General features: G+C 32.0%; 1 protein-coding gene across 1 annotated transcript; it reads right to left on the reverse strand.

Annotated features, from left to right (window-relative positions):
* Nucleotides 1–1,452: 1,452 nt before the first annotated feature.
* LOC143068319 (pecanex-like protein 4) lies at nucleotides 1,453–26,062 on the reverse strand. The gene is made up of 11 exons (XM_076242264.1): nucleotides 26,003–26,062; nucleotides 18,797–19,601; nucleotides 18,055–18,228; nucleotides 17,114–17,655; nucleotides 16,641–16,777; nucleotides 15,477–15,957; nucleotides 13,651–14,877; nucleotides 12,864–12,984; nucleotides 11,776–11,962; nucleotides 5,108–7,398; nucleotides 1,453–4,511 (listed from the first exon to the last, which is right to left on the reverse strand). Exons 2-10 carry the CDS (start codon nucleotides 19,489–19,491, stop codon nucleotides 7,147–7,149), a joined length of 3,816 nt encoding a protein of 1,271 aa, XP_076098379.1. The 5' UTR covers nucleotides 19,492–19,601; nucleotides 26,003–26,062; the 3' UTR covers nucleotides 1,453–4,511; nucleotides 5,108–7,146.
* Nucleotides 26,063–26,067: the final 5 nt, after the last annotated feature.

The following is a 26,067-nucleotide window of genomic DNA, read 5'->3' on the forward strand; positions in this document are numbered from 1 at the left end:
CCCCTTCAAAGCTATCAGTTCTTTGATTTTAACTAGCACAGTAACTTCCATATTCATGAATTTGGAATGCTGGCATCTATGAAACTAGATAGATTTTTTTTACACTAAAGAATGGGGGTATTAAATTTTATGGTTGACTGTCTATACTGTGAACATTCCCAAATTGGTTTCCATCCTGTAACTTAAGTTTACCTCAGCCAAATGTTATGAAACTTATACATAATGCTGATAACCACAAAACATGGATCAAGTTTAATCTGTAGCATTACTTATACTGTTTTAGAGTTATGCCCTTATTGCAAATGGAATAAAATGCTTCGCTAAGTGCGGCATGATACGACCGCAGAGATTGAATCCTGAACATTTGGGGCAAATTTGAAACCCACTTGGAGCAATAACCCCAAAACTCAATCCTAGCCTTTTCTTTCTAGTATGGAACCTTGAGGTACAATGTCGGAGAGATCCATACACTTACACACAAGTTATTGTGTGGAAACTCAAAAAAAGCTTGTTTTTTGCCCCTTAATTCCTAAACTGTTGACCCCATAACCCACTAAGATGAATGAATCCCAAACTTCTACCTGTGGTATCAAACATTATGGTACAATTTCAGAGCGATCAAAATATTTATACACAATTTATTATCCTGAAACTAGAAAAATGCTTGTTTTGGGCCCCTAATTCCTAAACGGTTTGGACCATCATCCCCAAAATCAATCCCCACTTTCCTTTTGTGGTAATGAACCTTCTTTAGAAATTTCATAGAAATCCATTCACTTCAACTAAAGTTATTGTCCTGAAACCAATGTGTCTTCGGACAACGACTCGGACACAGACGACGACATGATACCATTATATGATCCCAAATTTTTTTTTGTGGTCTTATAAAAACAGATTAATTTTATGTTTCCGTTCTCTATCTTTAGTTTGCATCAACCAAATGATATGAAACTTATACGCAATGCTTATTATCACAAAACTCAGATCACAAAGGAATTTGAACCTCTTGAGTTATGACATTGTATGCAAGTGGGGGCATCATCTGTGTCCCATGAACACATTCCCCCTTTTTTTTTAAACTGTGCAGTGTGATGCAGGTCTAGGCATAATGTTGGTCATATAGTGTAATCAAATAATGCTGAGTTCACACATAATTCGAATTCGATTCTCATTAACTCATTCGAATAAGTTTAATTCGCATTCAAAACGTTTTACGTCCTAACGTCAATTCCAATTCAAATTACAATGCACGTCAAATTTACTGTCCAATTTCATTAACTTTTACTTTGTATTAACAAAAACGTATTTTTAATTCGAATTTGGTAATTCAAATTAACCAATTCAAATCAATTCGAATTAAAAAAGAACAGTGTGTGGATACGATTAGCGAATTCGATTCTCATTCAATTCGAATTAAATGTCTGTGTGAAATAGGCATAAGTTTATAAAAAGTTTTCACAAAACAATATTTATTACAAAATGTCACATAATTCAGATCTGTGTAGAATACCACCATCACAATATAACAACAAATAGAAAATAATTAATACATCTATAACAATAGTAAGCCTTAAAACACACAAGCTTAGGACGGCATATATATATTATTAAATAAAGCTTGTGGTCAAAATGTTTATAAAAATTAAACTGGTTTACTTATTGGCAAATAAATATTTTGATAACTTTATAAACTGGTTTTGACTTTTAATACCTCAACTGGTAAAAAAAGTTGTAAAATGAATTTGTACACTCAAAAAAGGTCAAAGTACCTTTTTTTATATTCATAATTGTCAAAGGTTTGTGTATCTAAGCTGTATTATTTGGTTCCACTTATATTTGCCTTTTTACTCACATAAATACTTGTAATTTATTTATGCCATTTTGCTTTACAGAATAAACAATAAATGCCCATACAGAATTATTATTTGCAAAAATGCTAAGTATCTAGGAATCTTGCAAGATGTAAGACCTAATGTCAAGTTATAAGATGAGGAGTAGCAAATTCATGGTCATGAACAATTTTCCTAGATTGATTTTTTTCAGAAATTGATATGATGATTTATTGACATCCAAAGTAATTTTTGAATCAACACTCAATTGGTATATTGGCTGAGAAAGATATCAATTTCACAATAAAATGTTTTAAAATAAATTTAAAGAATAAAAAATTCAAAAGGACATACACTGGTAACGCAAGTATCTTGAGCAAAAAAGGAATAAAAAATAAACTGTTAACAAAAACTTAAAGTACAAAGTTTTGAGTATATTTTTAGCCTAGGAGTGCAAAACAAGGTCAGTTAAAATATAAATCAAAGTTATCTGAACTCAATATTTGTTTTATCCAGCACTGATATCTATCTCCTTACATATCACAGATAAAATCAATCAATAAATAATAAAATTAAAAACGACTGAACCTAAGCAGATATTGGCTGGAGCAATAAAAAGACAAGTATTTGTTATTGAAAAATAAATAATAAACAATAATAATATTATAAAATATACCCAATCAACTAGCAAATACTAAAAAGTTAAAGTAAGTATAATTGCTAAGTAGAGAATTCTGATATGATTTGTTAAAACTATAATTGAAACTCTAAAAACAGTTTACTAGTATACATATTTGTTTAGGGGCCAGCTGAAAGACACCTCTGGGTGCGGGAGTTTCTTGCTACATTGAAGACCCATTGGTGGCCTTCGGCTGTTGTCTGCTCTATGGTCTGGTTGTTGTCACTCTGACACAATCCCCATTTCCATTCTCAATTTAATCTGCTCTATATATACTCCCTAACAAAGTTAAGGACCATTTATTAATATTTTCCAATTGAATAGTCTTTAATATCCTGTTTGAAAATTTTCTGTAGTAGCCATGGACTCAAAAATGGCAGTGAAAAACATTTTTCTAATGATTATTTACAACTAATATTAACTCATTAATCAAAGTGCTAGTTAGCACAGAGGGTAGAGTTAAAGAATTCTTATCTATCTTTGTTGTTTCTGAAAACAGTACTTTAGCTCAAAGCCCTTGGTAAAAAGTTCAAAATGAAAATGGCTCTTAACTTCTTTTGTCATGTATAAATTACAGGAATATTAATCTCAGTACTTTTGAAAATATTTCCTACTATGGCACAGGCTTATCAGTTTGAAAAAAGAATTTGGCTGCAAGAAACTTAAAAGTAAATGTGAATACACATGTAGTTATTAATATGAAAATAAGGAAATATGGTATGATTGCAAAGAAGATAACCACACACTAAAGTTCAAATGACATGGATACATGTATAATCAATTATAGGTCACAGTTCAACCATCAACAATTGAGAAAAACCCATACAACCGAAATATTCACAAACAAGAATGTGTCCCAAGTACACGGATGCACCACTCGCACTATCATTTTCTATGTTCAGTGGACCATGAAATTGGGGTAAAAAAGTAGAAAGATCATATCATACGGAACATGTGTACTAAGTTTCAAGTTGATTGGACTTCAACTTCATCAAAAACTACCTTGACTAAAAACTTTAACCTGAAGCAGGACGGACGACTCTAATTTGGCATTAAAATTAGAAAGATCATATCATAGGGAACATGTGTACTAAGTTTCAAGTTGATTGCACTTAACTTAATCAAAAACTACCTTGACTGAAAACTTTAACCTGAAGCGGGACGGACGACTCTAATTTGGCATTAAAATTAGAAAGATCATATCATAGGGAACATGTGTACTAAGTTTCAAGTTGATTGGACTTCAACTTCATCAAAAACTACCTTGACTAAAAACTTTAACCTGAAGCGGGATGGACGAACGAACAGACGGACAAACGAACGAACAGACCCACAGACCAGAAAACATAATGCCCCTCTACTATTGTAGTTGGGGCATAAAAATATCCTACATCATCTGTCAAACAAGTGCAGTCCACTCATTAAACACACCATAGAGACATGGTCTGCAATTGAACAAAATTTAAAGGAAAATCAGTTAATAGTAAAGTGATATCTAATTGTGTTCATAAATAAATAGCAATAAAAAAGGGAATAACATTTTAAATTTTAAAGACCAAGTTACCTAATTGCACTCCGATTATAAATGTAACACTGGTTATGGAATAGGGATCATGAATTGTCATTTTATATGTTCTGCAATAACTTTCTTGTTGCTTCAGAATTGTGATTCAGCTGTTAACGTGAGACAGACATGTTTGTCTATGAGATGTTGCATTGAAACAAGTCATTTCTTAAGTATTTAATGAAATGTTTGTCTCATGTACTCACAGTCTGTATTCATTTTCCACTGTGTAATGATATGTACTCAGTGGTAGAGAGGCTAATACGGAATTTCTTTCAATTTTGGAATAAATATTTTGTAAACAGAAACAGCATTAAATTGTCATTAGTATTTGGAAAATGGTAAAACTACTTTTGAATTGAAAAAAATATAGATTTAAATTGTAAATTTAATCATGTACATTTTCAAAGTAATCATTAACATTTAGGTACAAGTAATACTTAAGGTAGATCATAAGTAAATGTTTTTTGAGACAGAATTTTCTTATAATTTGACAAAATGAAGATTTTCCTATGCTCTTTTCAAAAATATAATAAAAAGTATGGGTCACCGTGCTATTTTTCAAGCTATGAGTCGACGAAAATTGCCTAAATTTGGTTAGTTTGTTCATGAAAAAACACATAACAGTGCATAAAAAAAATTCTATGAGATAGAATTTTGAAATAAATTGTGAGAAGATAGGTTTTATAAAATGCTTTAAGAAAATAAAAAGAAAACATGGTGTCACCGAACTTGTTTTCTTACCACAAGTAAAAATAAAAAATTTCCCTATTAGCCAAGTATAAATTTTGTGCTAAAAGAGTTATCTCCCCTTAAATGGCTCATTTGAAAAAAATGATTTTAAAAACCAAAAAGGTTGATATTTGTTAAAATATTTTGAATAATACAAGAAATTAGCAAGTTTTCTTTATATAAATAAACAGTGTAACCATTAAATTGCAAATCTGTTTCCAAATTTGCTGATTTTGGCAAATAACTAGACCGATTTTGTACTGTGATTGTACAATCCAAGATGGCGGTATACAATGAATCTACCTTAAGTAAAAAAACTATAATTTGGCATTAAAATTAGAAAGATCATATCATGGGGAACAAGTGTACTAAGTTTCAAGTTGATTGGACTTCAACTTCTTCAAAAACTACCTTGACCAAAAACTTTAACCTGAAGCGGACGGACGAACGGAGGCACAGACGGACGGACGGACGAACGGAGGCACAGACCAGAAAACATATTGCCCCTCTACTATCGTAGGTGGGGCATAAAAAGGTATATTGTGTTCTCAAAATTATTGCTACTAATCAACAACAAAAAAGGCACCTATTCCAAACCATTATTTGAAACAGAAATGGAAATGTATACCTGAAAGTAAGGGTGATTGTTAGGGCAAAAAATATAATAAACAAGAATGTGTCCACAGTACACGGATGCCCCACTCACACTATCATTTTCTATGTTTAAAGGACTGTGAAATTGGAATAAATTCTCTAATTTGGCATTAAAATTAGAATGATCTTATCAAAGGGAACATGTATACTAAGTTTCAAGTTGATTGGACTTCTACTTTATCAAAAACTACCTTGACCAAAAACTTTAACCTGAAATTTGCACTATCATTTTCTATGTTCAGTGAACCGTAAAATTGGGGTCAAAACTCTAATTTGGCATTTAAATTAGAAAGATCATATCATAGGGCACATGTATACTAAGTTTCAAGTTGATTGGACTTAAACTTCATCAAAAACTACCTTGACCAAAAACTTTAACCTGAAGCCAAAAACTTTAACCTGAAATTTGCACTATCATTTTCTATGTTCAGTGAACCGTAAAATTGGGGTCAAAACTCTAATTTGGCATTTAAATTAGAAAGATCATATCATAGGGCACATGTATACTAAGTTTCAAGTTGATTGGACTTCAACTTCATCAAAAACTACCTTGACCAAAAACTTTAACCTGAAGCCAAAAACTTTAACCTGAAATTTGCACTATCATTTTCTATGTTCAGTGAACCGTAAAATTGGGGTCAAAACTCTAATTTGGCATTTAAATTAGAAAGATCATATCATAGGGCACATGTATACTAAGTTTCAAGTTGATTGGACTTCAACTTCATCAAAAACTACCTTGACCAAAAACTTTAACCTGAAGCCAAAAACTTTAACCTGAAATTTGCACTATCATTTTCTATCAGTGAACCGTAAAATTGGGTTAAAATCTCTAATTTGGCATTAAAATTAGAAAGATCATATCATAGGGAACATGTGTACCAAGTTTGAAGTCGATTGGACTTCAACTTCATCAAAAACTACCTCGACCAAAAACTTTAACCTGAAGCGGGACAGACGGACGAACGGACGAACGAACGGACGAACGAACGGACGAACGGACGCACAGACCAGAAAACATAATGCCCCTCTACTATCGTAGGTGGGGCATAAAAACAGTAATTGTACAGGCAGTTCATAAAAAACATACTCTAATACTAATATGCTTGTGGTTTTTGCACTAAGATTTCTCTACTGTGGGAAAAACAATGTTGACAAATCAAGTACAGTATTAATACCAGTTATAATTTACTTTAAAATATTACTACAATTTGGAAATTAGTTCTTTAAAATTATGTGGCATGAACATTGACAATCATTGGTTTATTTATAGTGGTTTAGATATAAGGCCAAAAACATTTCTATTTTGCTTTTCAGTCACCAAATAAACATTGTCTTATTGCTAAATAAAACATACAAAATTGTAACAATTGTATATCATAATCTGATGTATTTATAAATAAAACTTCTAGGTCAAAGTTTACGCATCATATGGTTGTAAATCAAAATAATAATAAAATGGTTGGTGCAAAGGACAACTTCATCACATATTTTAAATCTGATCTGTCTATAAAACTTATATAGCATGAGCAATATCAACTTCTAAGGATCTATTCCAAATTGATAAAACTACAAGAATAAATTCTTCAGTAATATCAAATGTCATCAAAGTTGCATTATCTTTCTTCAGAAATGAATTGGGATCACATTGGGGTGTATAAATATAAAAACATAAATCTCATTTAAGATCACAGTGTTGGAATGCTTATAGGTTCCGATGAAAAAATAGGATATCCAAGTGGTGGGTCAGCAGACTGTACAGTCAGATTTCTGAGAATCGTGGGATGTGCTTGTATACTGTAACGCTCCTCGTCATCATTGGTCAGGTATAACAGTTCCAGACTTAGGTTGGCCCACTGTCCCTTGACAACTTCTGGATTCATCCTCCCGATATGTGCCATCACTGGCTGAAGGGAAAGAACTCGACTGTTATAGGTTCCCTATAAAAGAATGGAATACATTTAATCTGATTTGCTAAAATTCCATATCTTCTCTAATGACAAATATAGTGATAAAGATATGCAGTTTGCCACTATTTCCTTTTCTAGCTTTAAGATTCATGTAGGAACCTGAAAATGAAATGAATGCTCTGAGAATGTGCAGTGTATATAGTAAATAATGGATTAAAGTAATTACTTGAGATATCAAGAATGCATAAGCAAAAGCATACATTTGAGAAGCTGCTATCTTAGATCAACCTTTCAACATAAATTATTAACTTATTTCAAATTTAAGATATATTGAATTTGCATTTAAATCAGAACAATGTCAAATAACATCACAATTTATATATTGCAGAAATCATAAATTTTGATGTTTCAAATTGACTGACCAACTTACTTTATCGGACCACAAAAGAATTATCACGTTGTGATTGGTTAAACGCCGTCACGTGGTGACCCCCTATGAGACCATATGGGGTTAGTAAGTTTCATATGGGGTTCATGACGCCGTAATGGCTACGTCATCTTTTAATGTTGTTGTGTTTCATTGTTTATTTTTCAACAAAACGCCGCAGAAAAAGTCCAGCGTCCGATAAATTCGTTATACGGTTAACTACCAACCCCCTACGGATCCATAGAGGGTGAATAAAATTCATAGGGGACTCGGCCTCCGGCCTCACCCCCTATGGATTTTACTAACCCTCTATGGATCTGTATGGGGTCAGTAGCGAACCATATAACTTATAGTTTATTACTAATATTTGGATGGTAACTTAATATACTTATTTTTTATTATTATTATGTGATTAACATTTCATTTGTGATAGAGGGATTGTATTTAAAAGAAAATCATGTTCTGTCTTACATATGGATGTGACTGAGTTTCCAAGTGACAACTGGAGATTTGATTATTATCAGCTGCATTTTAGCAGAGACATATACTGTATTTATATGTCTCTGAAGTCTCTGATTTTAGGTATCATAACTGGAGATTTTGATGAACATTTACAGTGTTCATTATAATGATAAAACTACATATATTTCCCATTACTTTTAGCTAAAAGTATTAAATGCTATTTTTTCATTATCGTAGCCAGATAAATGTAGATCTCATTTTTGCCTTTGCTTTGTACTGTTTTTGAAATACTGACGAAAAAAAAAGTTTTCAAGCATGTTTTCCTAAATTAGTAATAAACATTTAATAAGTTAACAACAATATAATGTATGTGCACTAGACTGATTTATCTGTTGTGTCACTTTTATAATTAGCTTTACTATTTGTGTGTGTTAAGTTTACTTTACTGTTCTTATTTCTCTTCCTAAATACATTCCTTATAAAGCTATTAAATTTTTCTTATTTTTTCTCTAAACTTTTCTTTAAAAAATCTTTTATCTTTTTATAATTATCACTTAAAAAAATTATTTATCTTTAATTATTGAAAACAAAGTTCTCTTCTAGTTTCAATAACTACATGACTAATTTCTTTCATGTTCAATTATTGCAAACCAATTTCTCCTAGTTTCAATTACTACTTGATTAATTTCTTTCATCTTCAATTATTAATTAATTAATTCCTTTCATCTTTAATCATTTATTGATGAATCCCTTTCATCTATAGTAATTAATTAAGCACTTTGTGTTAATCTTTTAATGTTACCTTAGAAGAAGTAACAAAAGTGAGAAGAATTAATCACACAAGCCAAACCCAAGCTAACTTTAATTTTGAGTAAGTTGTAAAGATATATATACAGGACCATAATTTGGGAAAGTTATTCAAACTATTGAACAAGTCCTCCTAACCAACACACTACCAGTACAATAATGGAATTCTCTACTGTCCAAGCCTATGCTCAGCAGCTGAAGACCTTACTCACTGCACATGACCAAACAGTTACTCAAATCAATCTACTTGAGGGTAAAATCCAGCAACTAGACCACTACTTGTTTACAGCAAACATCAATGGAAGTCATGGCTACAGTAAACATCTTCTAACTCAAAAGTCAACTACACTTGGTATCCGTAAGATGTACAACCAGTACAGAGAGAAGAAATGGAACCAAGTACAAGAGTTATCTACCCTCATCATGAAGTCTGCCAACTCCACTCCTACATCTCCTGATAGCACACCAGAGGGTTCAACAAGACGTACACAACAAGACAACGACACTACTGTACAGTCAGTGTCGGAAGATTTCTGTGTATTCTCCAGAGACTGTTAATTTGTTTGTGATTTGTTATCACTGTATTGTAACTTAGTGCTTTCTAGTGTGAATTGTTAATCAATTGTTATCTAATATAAATAAATATATAAAAAATATTATCCTTGTTTTAAGTTTTCATTTTATCAGTACAATTTACATACATTAATACACCCATCTCTTGAATAGAGTGATAAATGATTAAAAAAAAATGTGTTTATTACAGAAATGTAATGACCTTAGTAAACTTTTGCTTTATTTAACAAGATTGCTGCATCATAAGCAAAATGTCCCCACCACTGTATAAATGATGTATCAAACAGCGTGTCACAATGTGTAGTTATGGTACAATGAACACAATATGGTATACATAGCAGAACTCCGATAGAAATGGTCAAAGCAAATAACAATACAATTTGGTCAACTTCACACTACCAGGTATGAGAATTCTAAAAAAACAGTCTGTCTCTAGCTTCAAAGACAACAATCATGACAATGTTGTGGTCATACAACAATAGATTTCTAGAGCCAACAATGAGGAACTATCAAACAATGAACAAGAGTGCACACACTGAAATGTCTCACTTCTGTACTAATCATTGATAATATGTTGATAGTCCTAAATATAAAACTTTATTAAAACTGTCACATAAACTTAACATTAACCAAGAAAACTAAACATTGACCAATGAACCATGAAAATAAGATCAAGGCCAGATGTACCATGCCAGGCAGGCATGTACAGCTAACAATTCTTTCGTACAACACATATAGTTGACCTATTGCCTATAGTTTAAGAAAAACAGACAAAAATACAACAAGAGTGCACACGCTGAAATGTCTCGCCTTCTTTACTAATCATTGATATTATGTTGATAGTCCTAAGTATAAAGCTTTATTAAAAACTGTCACATAAACTTAACATTAACCAAGATAACTAAACAAAGACCAATGAACCATGAAAATGAGGTCAAGGTCAGATGAACCATGCCAGGCAGACATGTACAGCTAACAATGCTTCCATACAACAAATATAGTTGACCTATTACTTATAGTTTAAGAAAAATAGACCAAAACACAAAAACTTAACACTGAGCAATGAACCGTGAAAATGAGGTCGAGGTCAAATAAAACCTGCGGGACTGACATATAGATCATAAAATATTTCCATACACCAAATATAGTTGACCTATGGCGTATAGTATTAGATAAAAAGACCAAAACTCAAAAACTTAACTTTGACCACTCAACCATGAAAATGAGGTCAAGGTCAGATGACATCTGCCCGCTAGACATGTACACCTTACAATCATTCCACACAACAAATATAGTAGATCTATTGCATAAAGTATGAGAAAAACAGACCAAAACACAAAAACTTAACTATAACCACTGAGCCATGAAAATGAGGTCAAGGTCAGATGAGACCTGCTAGTTGGACATGTACACCTTACAGTCCTTCCATACACCGAATATACTAGACCTATTGCTTATAGTATCTGAGATATGGACTTGACCACCAAAACTTAACCTTGTTCACTGATCCATGAAATGAGGTCGAGGTCAAGTGAAAACTGTCTGACGGGCATGAGGACCTTGCAAGGTACGCATATACCAAATATAATTATCCTATTACTTATGATAAGAGAGAATTCAACATTACAAAAAATCTGAACTTTTTTTTCAAGTGGTCACTGAACCATGAAAATGAGGTCAAGGACATTTGACATGTGACTGACGGAAACTTCGTAACATGAGGCATCTATATACAAAGTATGAAGCATCCAGGTCTTCCACCCTCTAAAATATAAAGCTTTTAAAAAGTTAGCTAACGCCGCCGCCGTAGCCGCCGCCACCGGATCACTATCCCTATGTCGAGCTTTCTGCAACAGAAGTTGCAGGCTCGACAAAAAATCACAAGTCAGTGGCGGATCCAGAAATTTTCGTAAGTGGGGGCCCACTGACTGACCTAAGAGGGCCCGCTCCAGTCACGCTTCAGTGATTCCCTATATAAGCAACCAAATTTTTTCCCAAAAAATTGGGGGGCCCGGGCCGCCTGCCCCCCCCATAAATCCGCCTCTGCAAGTTGAAAATATAAGTGACTAGCACCATGATTCCTTGTGTAAACATTTTGAAAGCTATAAAAGAACTAACTGCACACATGGAATCTTTACCTGAGCTTTATTGTGGCCCATTGAGAATAACTGTTTCCTTGACGACAATACAGCAGCTTTCCAATCATCATCCTTTTCTAGTCCAATGTACCAGTCTTTGTCATACTCCTCAAAGTATTCCTGTGTCTCCTCTGGGGTGTTAGCTTCACCTATCAGTATCTGGTCCAGCATTAACTTAAAACCATACCTGTGATATTACATGTATATACAAAATTAAGCACTAGTCAAAAGAAATGAATGCCATTGTCAAAACTGAAAGTTCATGTTTTAAATTCTTTGGCTAATTAACCCTTTCTGGACCCTTTTTTTAAAAAAAAAAAATATTTATCAACTTGTTGCTGTCATTGCCATTGATCTCAATAGTTAATTAACTTAGTTGAAAGATGAATACCTTTATCACCCTCTGGATGAATCTAATGTGCTAACAGGTGTTAGAGAAATTGACAACTTTTTAATTTTATGATGTAGAAAATTTATGGAAGAAATAATTGATGCAAGCTATACTTTATTGTAGTTTTAACATGGGTAAGCATTATATTCGTGAATATTTTTGCCTGAGCGATAGTGAGGGCTAAAATAATACTAATATAATGCCTACCCATGTTAAAACTACAATAAAGTATAGCTTGCATCAATTATTTCGATTCTAATTAGGACAATTAAGATAATTTCTATGTCAAATGTGTATAAGGGTAAAGCAATTGTGTAGGCTCTTCCATGAACCTCCCTTTTTTATTTGTAAACAAGCAAACGGCTGGCAATGTGATTTTTCAGAGGGGGGGTTTTGAACAGTCAGCTTGAACGGTTATCATATCTAGGTCAAATATATCAATTTCAGAATTCAACACATTACAGTCATAGTAAATGTATTAGTAACTACATGTGCATCATTTAAGAGTTTGGAAGTGTTTTAAGTTAATGAAATATTAAAATTCATGCTAATTTGATAAAATTCATTGTTCTGCAGTAGTCAATATACGCATGTGCAAAATAAATTATTGGATTTAGAGCACAAGTTTATTCATAAAGTGAAAGAAGCACGTCATATTAGAATACAGAATCATTAGAGAAGCAGATTTTTAAATTACCTGTATGCTCTGAGAACTAAGTTATGCAACTGCTTGTCTTCTGACAACCAATCTAACATAGCATTCCAAGGTAAATCACCATTATAATACTTGTATAGCTGACTAGCACTTTTTACACTCCCTGAAATGTACAAAAATAGATGAAGAATTTAATCTAAATCTGTTAACAGACTGTGGATAATTACTAAAGATAATCGTTTTTGTGCTGCAGTGTTTGTTCCTTTCAAACATCTGTCTCTATATTGGTGATTGATTATTTCTTGCTTTATGTGCAGTGACAGCTATCTTACATGTATACATATACAGGAGAGAAGTAATGGAACTTAAGCTTATATTTACTTCACTCCAAAAAATGATTTCTTAGACATGTACAATAATAATACATATATTGTACATGTTATCAATCACTATCTACAAGGACTGGTACAATTAATCTAATAATGATCTATGTTGAAAGATCTAGCTACACAACATCATCGATAATTCATTAACATGAGTTTCTTTAGTATAAATGACTAAAAAAAACCTTATCAGGATGATCACTGATTGGTCACTTGTAAATGTAGCTGCTTAAGTCTATTTTTTATCCATATGTAGATTATCAAAAAAATAAGCAGACTGATACATTTATTGGTGGAAAATGTAATTAATCTCAGGTAAAACTTGAAAACATTTCTTCGTAGTTTCTTCAAGGCAGTTTTACAGTACCTTATTTTCTTTGTTCCTATTGTTCAAAATTAAAAAAAATATGTATGCGTTGAAAAAAGCCAACTATTTATTAACATACCATTTGATTCAAAAATGGAATAACAAGCCATAATAAGCTGTGAGTAACAATTAAGTAGAGCCTCATCCCCGGTAACTTCTCCTAGTACTTGTTGTGTAGATAGTCCAGTGTTTGACCAGTCCAATGTACCCAATACATGTTTGTACCAGTCTCGTGGAAATTTACTTAAGTATCGAGACAGCTGTGAATATTCTAATGGCAGTTCTCTCCACCTAGATGGTAAACTTATCTGAGTGGAATGTGAACATTTAAAGTCAGGTGACCCTGCTAGATTAGTGACAGGTTTATAAATTGTGTTACCATAAGAAAACTGGTTCTTTTTTATTGGAGCCTTTGATGTATTGTTGACAGGTTTTGATCTTTGGTTAATATCCATAGCTGGTAACCCAAAGTCAAGGTCATCTAACATCTCATCAAGGACGTCAATATCGTCATCAGATTTCATTGGTTTATTTGATACTATTGGTTTTTTTATTTCTTTTTTGGGTGGTTTCTTATCATTGAATATACCATCTTCAGAAAATATACTGTCAGTAAAACTATTGAGTGAAGACCATGATGACTTCCTTTTTACAGACCTTGATGATGGTGGACGGACAGTTGTTCTGTTATCTTTATCTATCACAACTTCCACTGTTGTTTTATGAACTGGTGGAAAGTTACCTTTCCTTGTATTTTCTGTATTTGTAACATTATTGGAATGCCTTAAGTTACCATTGAGACCATTGGAAAAATTATTATTAGATTCCTTTTTGAATTCTGTCAATTCAACTTTTTCAACAGGTTTTTGTTTAGCCTTTGTCAGACTCTCATCTCCTTTCTTCTTCCCTTCCTTTAATTTGATCTGATTAACATGTCTTATAAGAACCCACACTAAAGCTTTGATGAAAGAGTCCATGACAATATCATAATTAGCTGGATAATCTATAATTCCCGTCAGAACATTTCTAGCATCAGAATATGCCTCTACATTAGCAGAATCCATTGGTGTCAATGTGTGCATTGGATACTCATTAATATAACCAATACAAGAAGCATCTTCCTTTTCAAATGCTGATTCAAATATTTCATCAATCCTTGCTGCTTCAGCAGTGTGACAAGATGTTTCCTGTAATTCCAATCCTTTGATATTTAAGGAACAGAATCCATAACCTCTCTCAAGAACCATAACCCAAACAAGTCTGTCTTGAAATCTGACAAGGTAATGGAAACCTGGTACTGGTTCACCTATAAAAAATTCAAATATGTAAACTATAACTAAAGTGTAAAATCAAAGAATATCTCATTATATTTCGTATGTAAAAATAACAGAAAATTAATCTCAATGTATGTATGTTTATGTGTTTCATTTAAATTTGGCGATTAATTGGTAGTACTTTTATAAACACCTCTTCTTTAGTTGGAATATGTACCTGTGGCGTACATACAAAATCGTATTCATGATTTTCTCTTTTTTTTTAAGGTAATCTGGCCATTTGGCAAAAATATGAATCTTTACAAACTCTTTTTATTCAGCAAAACTTGCTTGTATATTTTTTTTATTTTTCTTTTCCTTTTTTAACATTTTTTAAACACTGAAACACTTTTTTTCTTCAAAATGAATTTAAACAATTCATGTATATTGTATTTAAAAAGTATATATATGAAACCCAATTTTGATTGTGATATTGATATCATTATGTAGATTTGTTTGTACATGTACTAAAAAGCTTTTATATGAGTTATCTCCCAGTATCTAACCTATATAAGAGGAAAAAAATCACATAACTGTTTCAAACCTATTTTTTTTTAGTTTTTGTCAACCAAAACATTATAATGAAACCTACCAAGACTTCCATCTGCAAATGCTGCCCTTAAAGTTTGGGATAACTTTGGAGCCACTTGCATATAAAACATAGTATCTGGATTACTGTTAGCCGATGCTCCTACTGCCTCTGGCCAGAACTTGTTTGGACGTGGAAATCCAATGAAGAACAAAGGCAAGGTAAAGAGCGACAGTAGTGGTGCAGATAGAACTGTTGCTGCTCCAATGATTCCCAGTACCACAGGGAAAAACAATATTGATAGGACAAATATTGGAATTGTTGACTTCCTCCGCTGTTTCTTGTCTGATACAGATGTGATAAGAAGAGTAAAGACAAAATATAATTTGTTGATAAACTGGAAAAATCTGTCTCTTGAAAGTCCAATGAGAAGTGACAGTATTGGTACTCCATAACTTATAACAGTGGTATTGTTTGGAATGGCCACCAGTATTATGTGTACAATTGAAAGTTCTAACAGACTACTAACTGTTCCTTGCCAAATCTGCAAGATAAAAGATACATGTATTCCTAGAATATCAGCTAATTTGGACCATATCTATTAAATGTAAACTTAGAACTTAATCATGCATTCATTATTGCAAACCTTGACAACAGCAAGATAAATCAATGCAATTATGTATACAAGTACACTGTAGTAGAATATTACTATCAAGATTTAAAATGCATGTTTTAATAATTGCAAATGTTATTTTTTAAAATGGGACATATTTTTACACACCCATTCATTAAACAATTTCTTCAGAACAAAAAAATGATTGCGCTAATATAATTTGAAACAAGTTTGAGTTAATAAGTCAAAATTTAAAACAATTCATTAGTTTCCTTATTACTTTTAAAGGCACTACAATTAAATGTGACCAAAACTGGTAACCAATAGTGCAGCTGTGAGACTGAAAGTCTTACCTAAATTTTGTTTTCTATGCTAAAGTTGGACATGAAAATACAAGATAATCTTTAAAATTCAACTCACTAGCAAAAAGCTTTCAATAACAAAAAAATCATATCATAAACATGATAAATATAACATTAAGACATGACTGTGTTTGTTGAATATATCTTTCAATTTGCTTACCCATCTAAATACTCTGACGGTACCAAATATGTACCACACAGCTTTTGTAGTGTCCATTGCTAATGTCAAAGACACAGAATCAATTGACTTACCCATCTAAATACTCTGACAGTACCAAATGTGTACCACACAGCTATTGTGGTGTCCATTCCTGATGTCAAAGACACAGAATCTGGATCTGTACTAGTGATGAGGATTGATATATAAGCCAGCATCAGGAAAGGACTCACTGAAAAGACAATTAGGATGTTACATGTAATTATCATCAGTGAAACATGTCTATAATGCCTTGAAAGACAATCACCTTTCAAATAAATATTAATTTTTAAATTGGCTTTTTTACTTTGATAATACTGTCTGGTTTTAACTAATCTTCATGTATCATATTTATTAGAAAATTAATCATGTAATTAAACTAGTTTCCAGTATACTTTTTTAATAATTATATATACCATTGTAAAATGAATACAGCCATGAATATGAAAAATATCTTATCCAAATCCTTCCTTCCTTGAGCTAATGAAATAAGGTTTTGTTCTTCAAATTTATAAATGTAAGATCTTACCCCAGTTTACTATAAATCTCCTTATTACACCTAGTATTCTAAGTCTCCACCTTCTTTTGTCATATGATCTTCCTCTGCTATTTGGATATATACACGGTAAGTTTCTCCACAATCCAAAAAAGATATAAACATTCTGTAAGTCCCTAAAAATTTTCTCTGCCACACAACATCCTATTATAACATATCCTATTGTTTTCCATGCATTTGAATCTATGGAACCGGTAGTGCCTGTGTTAGAATTTAACATTCCTGACATGACCCCCACAATTACTATCATGACAAAATGGTAAAGACATTGTAATAATCCAAATTTCCATAAAAAGCCATATTTTGAAGTTTGACTTGTGACATCCATTGAACTGGTACCAGATGTCACTTTATTCCTAAACAATAAATAATGATAAATGTTATTGGCTGCTGCACCAAGGTCAAGGCTAAGTAAGTATCCCATCAAAGCACATATAACAACTGTTGCTATACTTTTCTTTATAAAATAAGCAGCTAGAAATACTGTTAGAGAAATCACCAACAAAACAAGTAATCTGAAAAATAAATTAAGATTAATTAGTTTTATAGACGTCTTAGTGTCTTTATTGTAGAGGGCATCTCTTAACTTTTTTAATCTCAATTTTTTTAAATTGCCGCAAAACCAAAAGTATTTTTGCCTAATCTTTTATAATCCCAAAATTACTACATTCTTTTTGTTGTATAGTACCACTTTGAAAATAATCTTGCCTTGTACTTAAAATGTACTTCATTGCTACAAAAGTATAATTGTCTTTCATAGACCTCTTAAAATATGATGGAACTACACAGGTAACTTAATTTTTCTTCAGAAAAACATAACTACAGAGAAATGCTGGGCCACTTTATTTAAGTAAAATTACAACAGAGTCTTATTAGTTTCTGTTTCAGTACAAGGTAAACATTTGAATATATACCTGATATCAGAGGACACAGGAGATCCTCCTAACATAAATACATGAATCTGTTCAAATAACCATAGAATGAAAGCATCTAAAGGAGGTAATAAGCCTGTTATCCAAGCCAGAGGTAAACAGGCAAAAACTATGTGAAGTGTTTGGTCAGCTGTATTAAAAACTGTTGAGTAATACCTGCATTTGGGAAATAAAATATACCATGAATTTGACAATAAATTAATGTACATTTTGTATGAAAATAAATCTCAATTATATATCTGTTCACATGTTAATTTTCATTGAGCATGCTACATGTATACATGTAATTATACTTAAAATTGCTGTTTGGTGTAAGTCATGGCTCCGTGTTGAAGATTGTACTTTACCTATAATCATGATAATTGTTTACTTTTTATACATTGTGACTTGGATGAAGAGTTGTCTCATTGGCACTCATACCCCATCTTTTTATTCATACACAATGTAATTATAATGTTGCATGTCTTATAAATGTTAAAAGTTGAATAGTTATAAGAAGAAGTGTTACATATACATTGTATCATTAATTTTCTTATCTGTGCAACCTAAGATTGAAAAAAATCTGCAGAGAATATTTTTTTTTATTTAATCATTTTCAGATTTTATCAAATATGGACATGATGGATTCTAAATGCATGTTCAATGTATTGGTCTATATAATTTATATTTATCATTTACATATATGTGAAAACTAAAATGACATACTTCAATATACAGTACATACCTATTCATCAGATAAATTGATACACAAATGACAACATACAGTGACCTCATTAAGGGAGCTATTTCCCAGCTATCTTGTGTTTTGTAAGTGTTTGGTTCTGGTGGTGACCCAACAGATAAGGAGTACTGAGCTATGCATAATGTCAACCAACCAAAAATGTACAATACTACTGTTGCCCCAGTGTTGTGACTATAAAGTGAATTCAGTGTCATTGGCAACAAGTACATGAAGGTCAACCCACACACAAATCCTGACAATACTGCATGGATAACAATATTAAATTTGAATCTCTTCTTTGGTACAACAAATTCCAAAGTTTCAACACCACAGCATGAGAAGAAGTCAATTTCATCTTCCTCTGCTAGTAGATTTTTCTTCGTAGGATATGGAAGGTCTGATGAATTTTGAGCTTGAACTATTGTTGATGTCAACTGCACAATCAACACACATGTAAAAATCAAACTTCCAGTTATAACACTGCCTACATAATCATCTATGGTTTTAAGTTCTACTAATAATGTGAATATTCCTCCAATTAGAAATGGAAACAGAAATAATAACAGCTGTTGGAAATATACATAAACAGGTGCTTCATATCCAAGTCGTAATTTTGGTCCTCCAAGCAGTGTCTGAGGAAATCTTTTAGAAAGGAATTCTCGTTTATATTCATTCAGAAGAGGAATTCCAGTTCCCATTATGAATTTTCTTAAACCTTGAATTTATTTCGAAGGTTGAATATAGTGTCTTTAATCATCATCCTTTCTCGAACTCCATTGTTGATTTTTATATTTGTTTGTAGATTCACCTGAAAGACTAAAAAAAAATAATATAATTGTAAAACAATAGTTACATTGTATATTCATGATATTAGTTTTTCTTTAACATGTTAAACCAGATGGTCTGCAGGGCGCAGCTTTATATGACCGCAGAGGTTGAACCCTGAACGGTTAGGGCAAGTATGGACACAACATTCAAGCTGGATTCAGCTCTAAATTTGGATTGTGATAAAATAGTTGACACAGCATAGGTTTCTGACACAGAATGAATGTGGTCTAATGAACTTAAAATACTTTTTTTTCCTTTGAGCAATTCTCTATGCGGTTGAATATTAATCCTCTCAAAAAATGTTTGAAGAAATTTTCTTTTTATTTATGAAATCTGAAATGAGAAAAATTTAACCCCCCCTCCATTTTTTTTTTCACATCCCCCTTTCCCTTTTTCCAAAACTGATCTCAATTCAAATTTCTAATGGAGTTTGCAACAATAACTACTCATTTAAATACATCATAAAATATTAAAATGTAACAAAAGGTGCTTGTTATCACTGAATGGTAAAGATTGTTTTAATCTATCGGTTGGTAGTAAAAGTGAATATACATTGTATATTGTATAAAACAATGATTTAAGTTGATTCAACTACTATTCTGGACAAAGAAAGATAACTTCAATCAATTGAAAATTTCTTGCTATTGCACAATATTGTGCAATTAGATATTTCTTGCTATTGTGCAATACTGTGCAATTGAAAATATTTGCTATTGCACAATACTGTGCAATTGAAGATTTCTTGCTATTGCGCAATACTGTGCCATTGAAAATTTCTTGCTATTGCACAATACTGTGCAATTGAAGATTTCATGCTATTGCTGAATACTGTGCAATTGAAAATTTCTTGCTATTGCACAATACTTAATATAATAATTTTGGATCCTGATTTGAACCAACTTGAAAACTGGGCCCATAATCAAAAATCTAAGTACATGTTTAGATTCAGCATATCAAAAAAGTTCAAGAATTCAATTTTTGTTAAAATCAAACTTAGTTTAATTTTGGACCCTTTGGACTTTAATGTAGACCAATTTGAAAACGGGACTAAAAATTAAGAATCTACATACACAGTAAGATTTGGCATATCAAAGAACCCCAATTATTCAATTTTTAATGAAATCAAACAAAGTTTAATTTGGACCCGATTTGGACCAACTTGAAAACTGGGCCAATAATCAAAAATCTAAGTACATTTTTAGATTCAGCAAATCAAAGAACCCCAAGGATTCAATTTTTGTCAAAATCAAACTAAGTTTAATTTTGGACCCTTTGGACCTTAATGTAAACCAATTTGAAAACGGGACCAAAAATTAAGAATCTACATACACAGTTAGATTCGGCATATCAAAGAACCCCAATTATTCAATTTTTGATGAAATCAAACAAAGTTCAATTTTGGACCCTTTGGGCCCCTTATTCCTAAACTGTTGGGACCAAAACTCCCAAAATCAAACCCAACCTTCCTTTAGTGGTCATAAACCTTGTGTTTAAATTTCATAGATTTCTATTTACTTAAACTAAAGTTATGGTGCGAAAACCAAGAATAATGCTTACTTGGGCCCCTTTTTGGCCCCTAATTCCTAAACTGTTCAGACCTCAACTCCCAAAATCAATACCAACCTTCCTTTTGTGGTCATAAACCTTGTGTTTAAATTTCATTGATTTCTATTTACTTAAACTAAAGTTATTGTGCGAAAACCAAGAATAATGCTTATTTGGGCCCTTTTTTGGCCCCTAATTCCTAAAGTGTTAGAACCAAAACTCCCAAAATCAATCCCAACCTTCCTTTTGTGGTCATAAACCTTGTGTCAAAATTTCATAGATTTCTATTTACTTAAACTTAAGTTATTGTGCGAAAACCAAGAAAATGCTTATTTGGGCCCTTTTTGGTCCCTAATTCCTAAAATGTTGGGATCAAAACTCCCAAAATCAATCCCAACCTTCCTTTTGTGGTCATAAACCTTGTGTTAAAATTTCATAGATTTCTATTCACTTTTACTAAAGTTAGAGTGCGAAAACTAAAAGTATTCGGACGACGACGCAGACGACGACGCCAACGTGATAGCAATATACGACGAAAAATTAAAATTTTTGCGGTCGTATAAAAAGTGTACATGTAAGTACAAAATGTAGACATTTAGCTAGTAAGTTAACTGGTCAATATATGTCAGTAGTTTTTTAAGACTGAAAATATTTAGTCTCATTATGAACAGAATGACAATGATCTTATAAAACTTCACGGATTATGCACAGAAAACAAAAAATAGATATTTAGTAATTGCACTGCACATTACTAATAAACATGATTTTTAATACATGATATTTTCAAGAAACAGCTCACTTACATGTATATGCCCATTTCCATTCTCAATTTTATGCTTTTCTTCAGCACTATTGTTTCATTCCATAAATTCTTTTCAATCATAAAATTGTTTATTACATTGCACTATAATATTATTTTTTATTTAAATTGAGGTAAAATGTATTAAGTCCCCTTAGTACATGTATTCAATAGTACATTGTACATGCATGTAACCACCAAATGTCAGCGGTATAAGGTATAACCAAAAAGAGAAAGCATTATACCCCAAATTGTGTATCAATTTACAGTTTTGGCATCATTTACATAAGTGTATCCCAAACTCTGCCTGACCAACAAAATGTCAGACAAAAAAACATTCGCTTAGACCTAACTTTTAGGATTTTTTGGTTGAATATATAGTACAAAAATTCAAATTTATTTTTGGTCAGACAAACCCTAAATCAGTTTGGCACAGACTGTTATGTGTGTACTTCGGGGACAGCTCCCGTGAAAGCAATTATAATGAAATCTATTTTTTTTTAAATATTTCACTGAAAATTACATGATTAATGAGACTGAGTTTTTTTGTGGACTCAACTCAATGGTTTACCCAGCCGGCCTTATTTCACTTTGAATGACAATCTATTCCTTTTAATAGCTGAATACGGATTCAATGAAGTTGAATATTTTTCACCTGCACTGTTTCCCGGCTCATTCTATTTTGACAAAATTGCAAATTATTATTTCACTTTCATAAAATTATTGAACAAAATAAATCATATTTTATTTTTCTTTATACATAGGCCCAAGACCACAATTAATGACCCCGCTTTTTGTTGTCCACGAATATAGTTCCTTTTAATTAGAGTGTATTTTTCCTTAATTTTTTTTCTTTCCCTTCCTCAATTAATTTCTTAGATTTTTTTGGGTGGAAATGAAAGAAGAGAGGTGAAATAAATTTTTGGATGTTGTATTTAAACTGATTTTGATATGGAAGGAGTGATTAGGCCAAGTGCAGAAAAGTCATATTTACAGTTTTCGGAACATCTCTTGACTTGTCAATAGGGGTATGGATGTGTATTGGCTAAATTTATAAGTGATTGCTTCAATCTTTCTGAATTTTGGATATATATTTGGACTAGGGCTATACATTACACACACAAAAAATTTGACAAAAGTACATGATGCAATTTTTGTAATGATACAAAACGTTATAAAGAACTGATAGAGGAATTAATTGTGGTCTGTGGCCTAAGAGGTGCATTTCAGCAAATTTTGGATTTTTACTTTGACATCTTCTCTGAATGATCAATTGGTATTAATTTGTCAAATTACATGAGAAGAAATGATTTTCACTTTCATTTGATAGAAATTTTGTGAAAAAGTCACTTTTCAGGTTAAATGCCCAAAATGTAGCTATTTCACTTTTTTCAATATTTTTGCAAAAACAGCATGCTTAATTTCTCTCCGACAGATTTTTTCTAATATCTATTTGTGTTTGTGGTATTTATTTCAGTTGTTTTACTCATTTGTGAACTCTGAACACAAAAAAAGTAGATATAAACATAAAAAGAGTGCAAAATGTGCTGTTTTAATAGTCCAAGTCTAACGGTCAGTATACGCAGCAGGTGAAATGCGAAGTTCTATGCACTTAAAAGTTGTATTCCTAAACAGATTGCACTGAATCTATATCAAAAACACTTATTACTGGTTGTTTAACCATTTCTGTTTCACAGACTACCTTCATTTTCTTCAGTTGGATAGCTAGTGGTTAAAATATTGGCCTTTTGAGGCTAAAATTTCATTCAGGTTTTAAACAGTAAAGTTAAAAACTTTGCATCAGACCATACTGTCTACATATATAGTTGAAAGTGAGACTCTTGTTACATCCAGACTCCATGTTTTATCATATCTAAGCACAGATTTAAGCAAAAAGAAGCATATCTCCATCTCCCATATCATTTATATGCTTTTTAATATGCAAATGTGGGGAACGGCCTAAATTGACAACCTGTTTTTTTTAAGCTTGACATTGCAAAAGACCATTTTATCCACATGTGTTATGCTATTTGAAACTTATATTTCCATTTAAAGTACATTTATAACATGTTTTAGTTTTTTTGATAACTTAACAACTTCAAAAATTTGTGGTAAGTGAAAAATATTACATTTGATATAAGGCCTCACATTATTTGAAAACCTCTATTTTTTGGCACAGGCTCATGTAAAATTTACTTCTGGCCATTTTTCATAATCCTGATACATGAAGTATGCTATCTGTTGCTTTAAATAGATGATAACTTATACATAGAGACATTAAAAAGTGTTAGTTTTGGTACCTTTTGGTTTTTAGAAGCTCAAATTTGATAGTTGAAATTGTTCTAATTCAATGCCACAATTCAGCCCCCAAAGTTCAGATATAAAAAATGCCACATTTTTTTTATTTGGTATCATATGGCTTTGAAACTTTGTAAACTGAACTGTATTATAATATACTAAGCTTAAATCATGCAAAGTTTTATTAGAATTGGTAAAGCTTTAGGCCCCTAATAGGCCCAAGACCACAATTAATGACCCCGCTTTTCGTTGTCCAAGAATATAGTTCCTTTTAATTAGAGTGTATTTTTCCTTAATTTTTTTTCTTTCCCTTCCTCACTCATTTCTTAGATTTTTTTGGGTGGAAATGAAAGAAGAGAGGTGAAATAAATTTTTGGATGTTGTATTTAAACTGATTTTGATATGGAATAAGTGATTACGCCAAGTGCAGAAAGGTCATAATTACAGTTTTCGGAACATCTCTTGACTTGTCAATAAGGGTATGGATGTGTATTGGCTAAATTTGTAAAAGCGATTGCTTCAATCTTTCTGAATTTTGGATATATATTTGGACTAGGACTATACATTACACACACAAAAAATTTGACAAAAGTGCATGGTGCAATTTTTTTAATGATACAAAACGTTATAAAGAACTGATAGAGGAATTAATTGTGGTCTGTGGCGAGTATTTATATCTCGTGATATTTCCAATTTCATATAAATTACATATTCTGTACGGAATTCTCTGACATTGGTATCCATTTAAAAAACTTCCTGTTTACCGGTAGACTTGCTGTTTGACGATTTTGGGGCTGTAACTTTTCTGAAAATGTCTATTATTAATATACGAACAATAAACCTTTTTCTCTCATTCTGGACCACAAAGGAGGTGCGCACTATACACCACAAAAGATGTGTGAATATTAAAGGAGGGTGGTAAAGGGGGGGTGCTTGCACGAAAAAAACATGAAATAAGACATAATTTCACGTTGAACGTGAAATAATTTCTGTAATGAACGTTGCACGAAAAATAAATACTTTTATTTGAACCTTTTGTGACTGAGTCACTGTCTTCTTGTATATATTAACTCTTTGTTTTACTTGATATTCCCGATTTAGTATACACATTTATGATATAATTGGTTTACGGCTTTTAAAAAAGTATTTCTTGACGATCACTGCCAAGTGTTTGAATTTTATTTGAAAAATACCGAGCACGCAAAATAAGACTTTGAAAATCACGATGCACGTAAAATTAAATAAGCAGAACACGCTGAACGAGGCACCCGTCTTGCACGACTGAACGTCAAATAAAAAAGTAAAAACACGTTGAACTTGGAATAAAAAACGGCGATCACGTTGCACGAAAATAACCCTTTACCACCCTCTTAAAGGGGAGTGACGGCAGGGAGTGACCAGACCCAAAACCAATGGAGATATTGACAATTTTGCCCATGGGCAAAACAGCTGTTAAACGTCAGAGTAATCTCGGACCAGAAAGAATTAAGAATCTTCAACATCTACAAAATCATTTAATCTCATAAGTCTGAACCTCAATTTTTGGGTTTTCATTGTTGTGGAACGATTTTTTGTGATGTTGATTTTCCTTAGAAACAAACTTCAAAAATACAGACACAACAGCGATTGAACGTTGCTGAATAAAGGATAAACGGGGTATATGGGTTCTGGTTATATCAAATTTACTTAATTAAAAAACAATCACTTATTAAATTAGAATGAACAAAGGCTCAATATACTTATGTCAAAACATTGGCATCGAAAAATTCCTTTCCCAAAATTGGAACACCAAAATAAATGACGG

The sequence above is a fragment of the Mytilus galloprovincialis genome, chromosome 3 (genome assembly GCF_965363235.1).
Source record: "Mytilus galloprovincialis chromosome 3, xbMytGall1.hap1.1, whole genome shotgun sequence".
Classification (NCBI taxonomy): domain Eukaryota; kingdom Metazoa; phylum Mollusca; class Bivalvia; order Mytilida; family Mytilidae; genus Mytilus; species Mytilus galloprovincialis.

Bases quoted from the DNA above. Each gene is read 5' to 3' on its own strand.
- LOC143068319 (XM_076242264.1), bottom strand. From the start codon at position 19,491: ATGGGAACTGGAATTCCTCTTCTGAATGAATATAAACGAGAATTCCTT. The intron at 17,656-18,054 runs GTATATATTCAA...TTTATTTTTCAG, and splicing joins CCTGTGTCCTCTGATATCAG to ATTACTTGTTTTGTTGGTGA. The intron at 12,985-13,650 runs GTATGTTAATAA...TGTACATTTCAG, and splicing joins TTCCATTTTTGAATCAAATG to GGAGTGTAAAAAGTGCTAGT.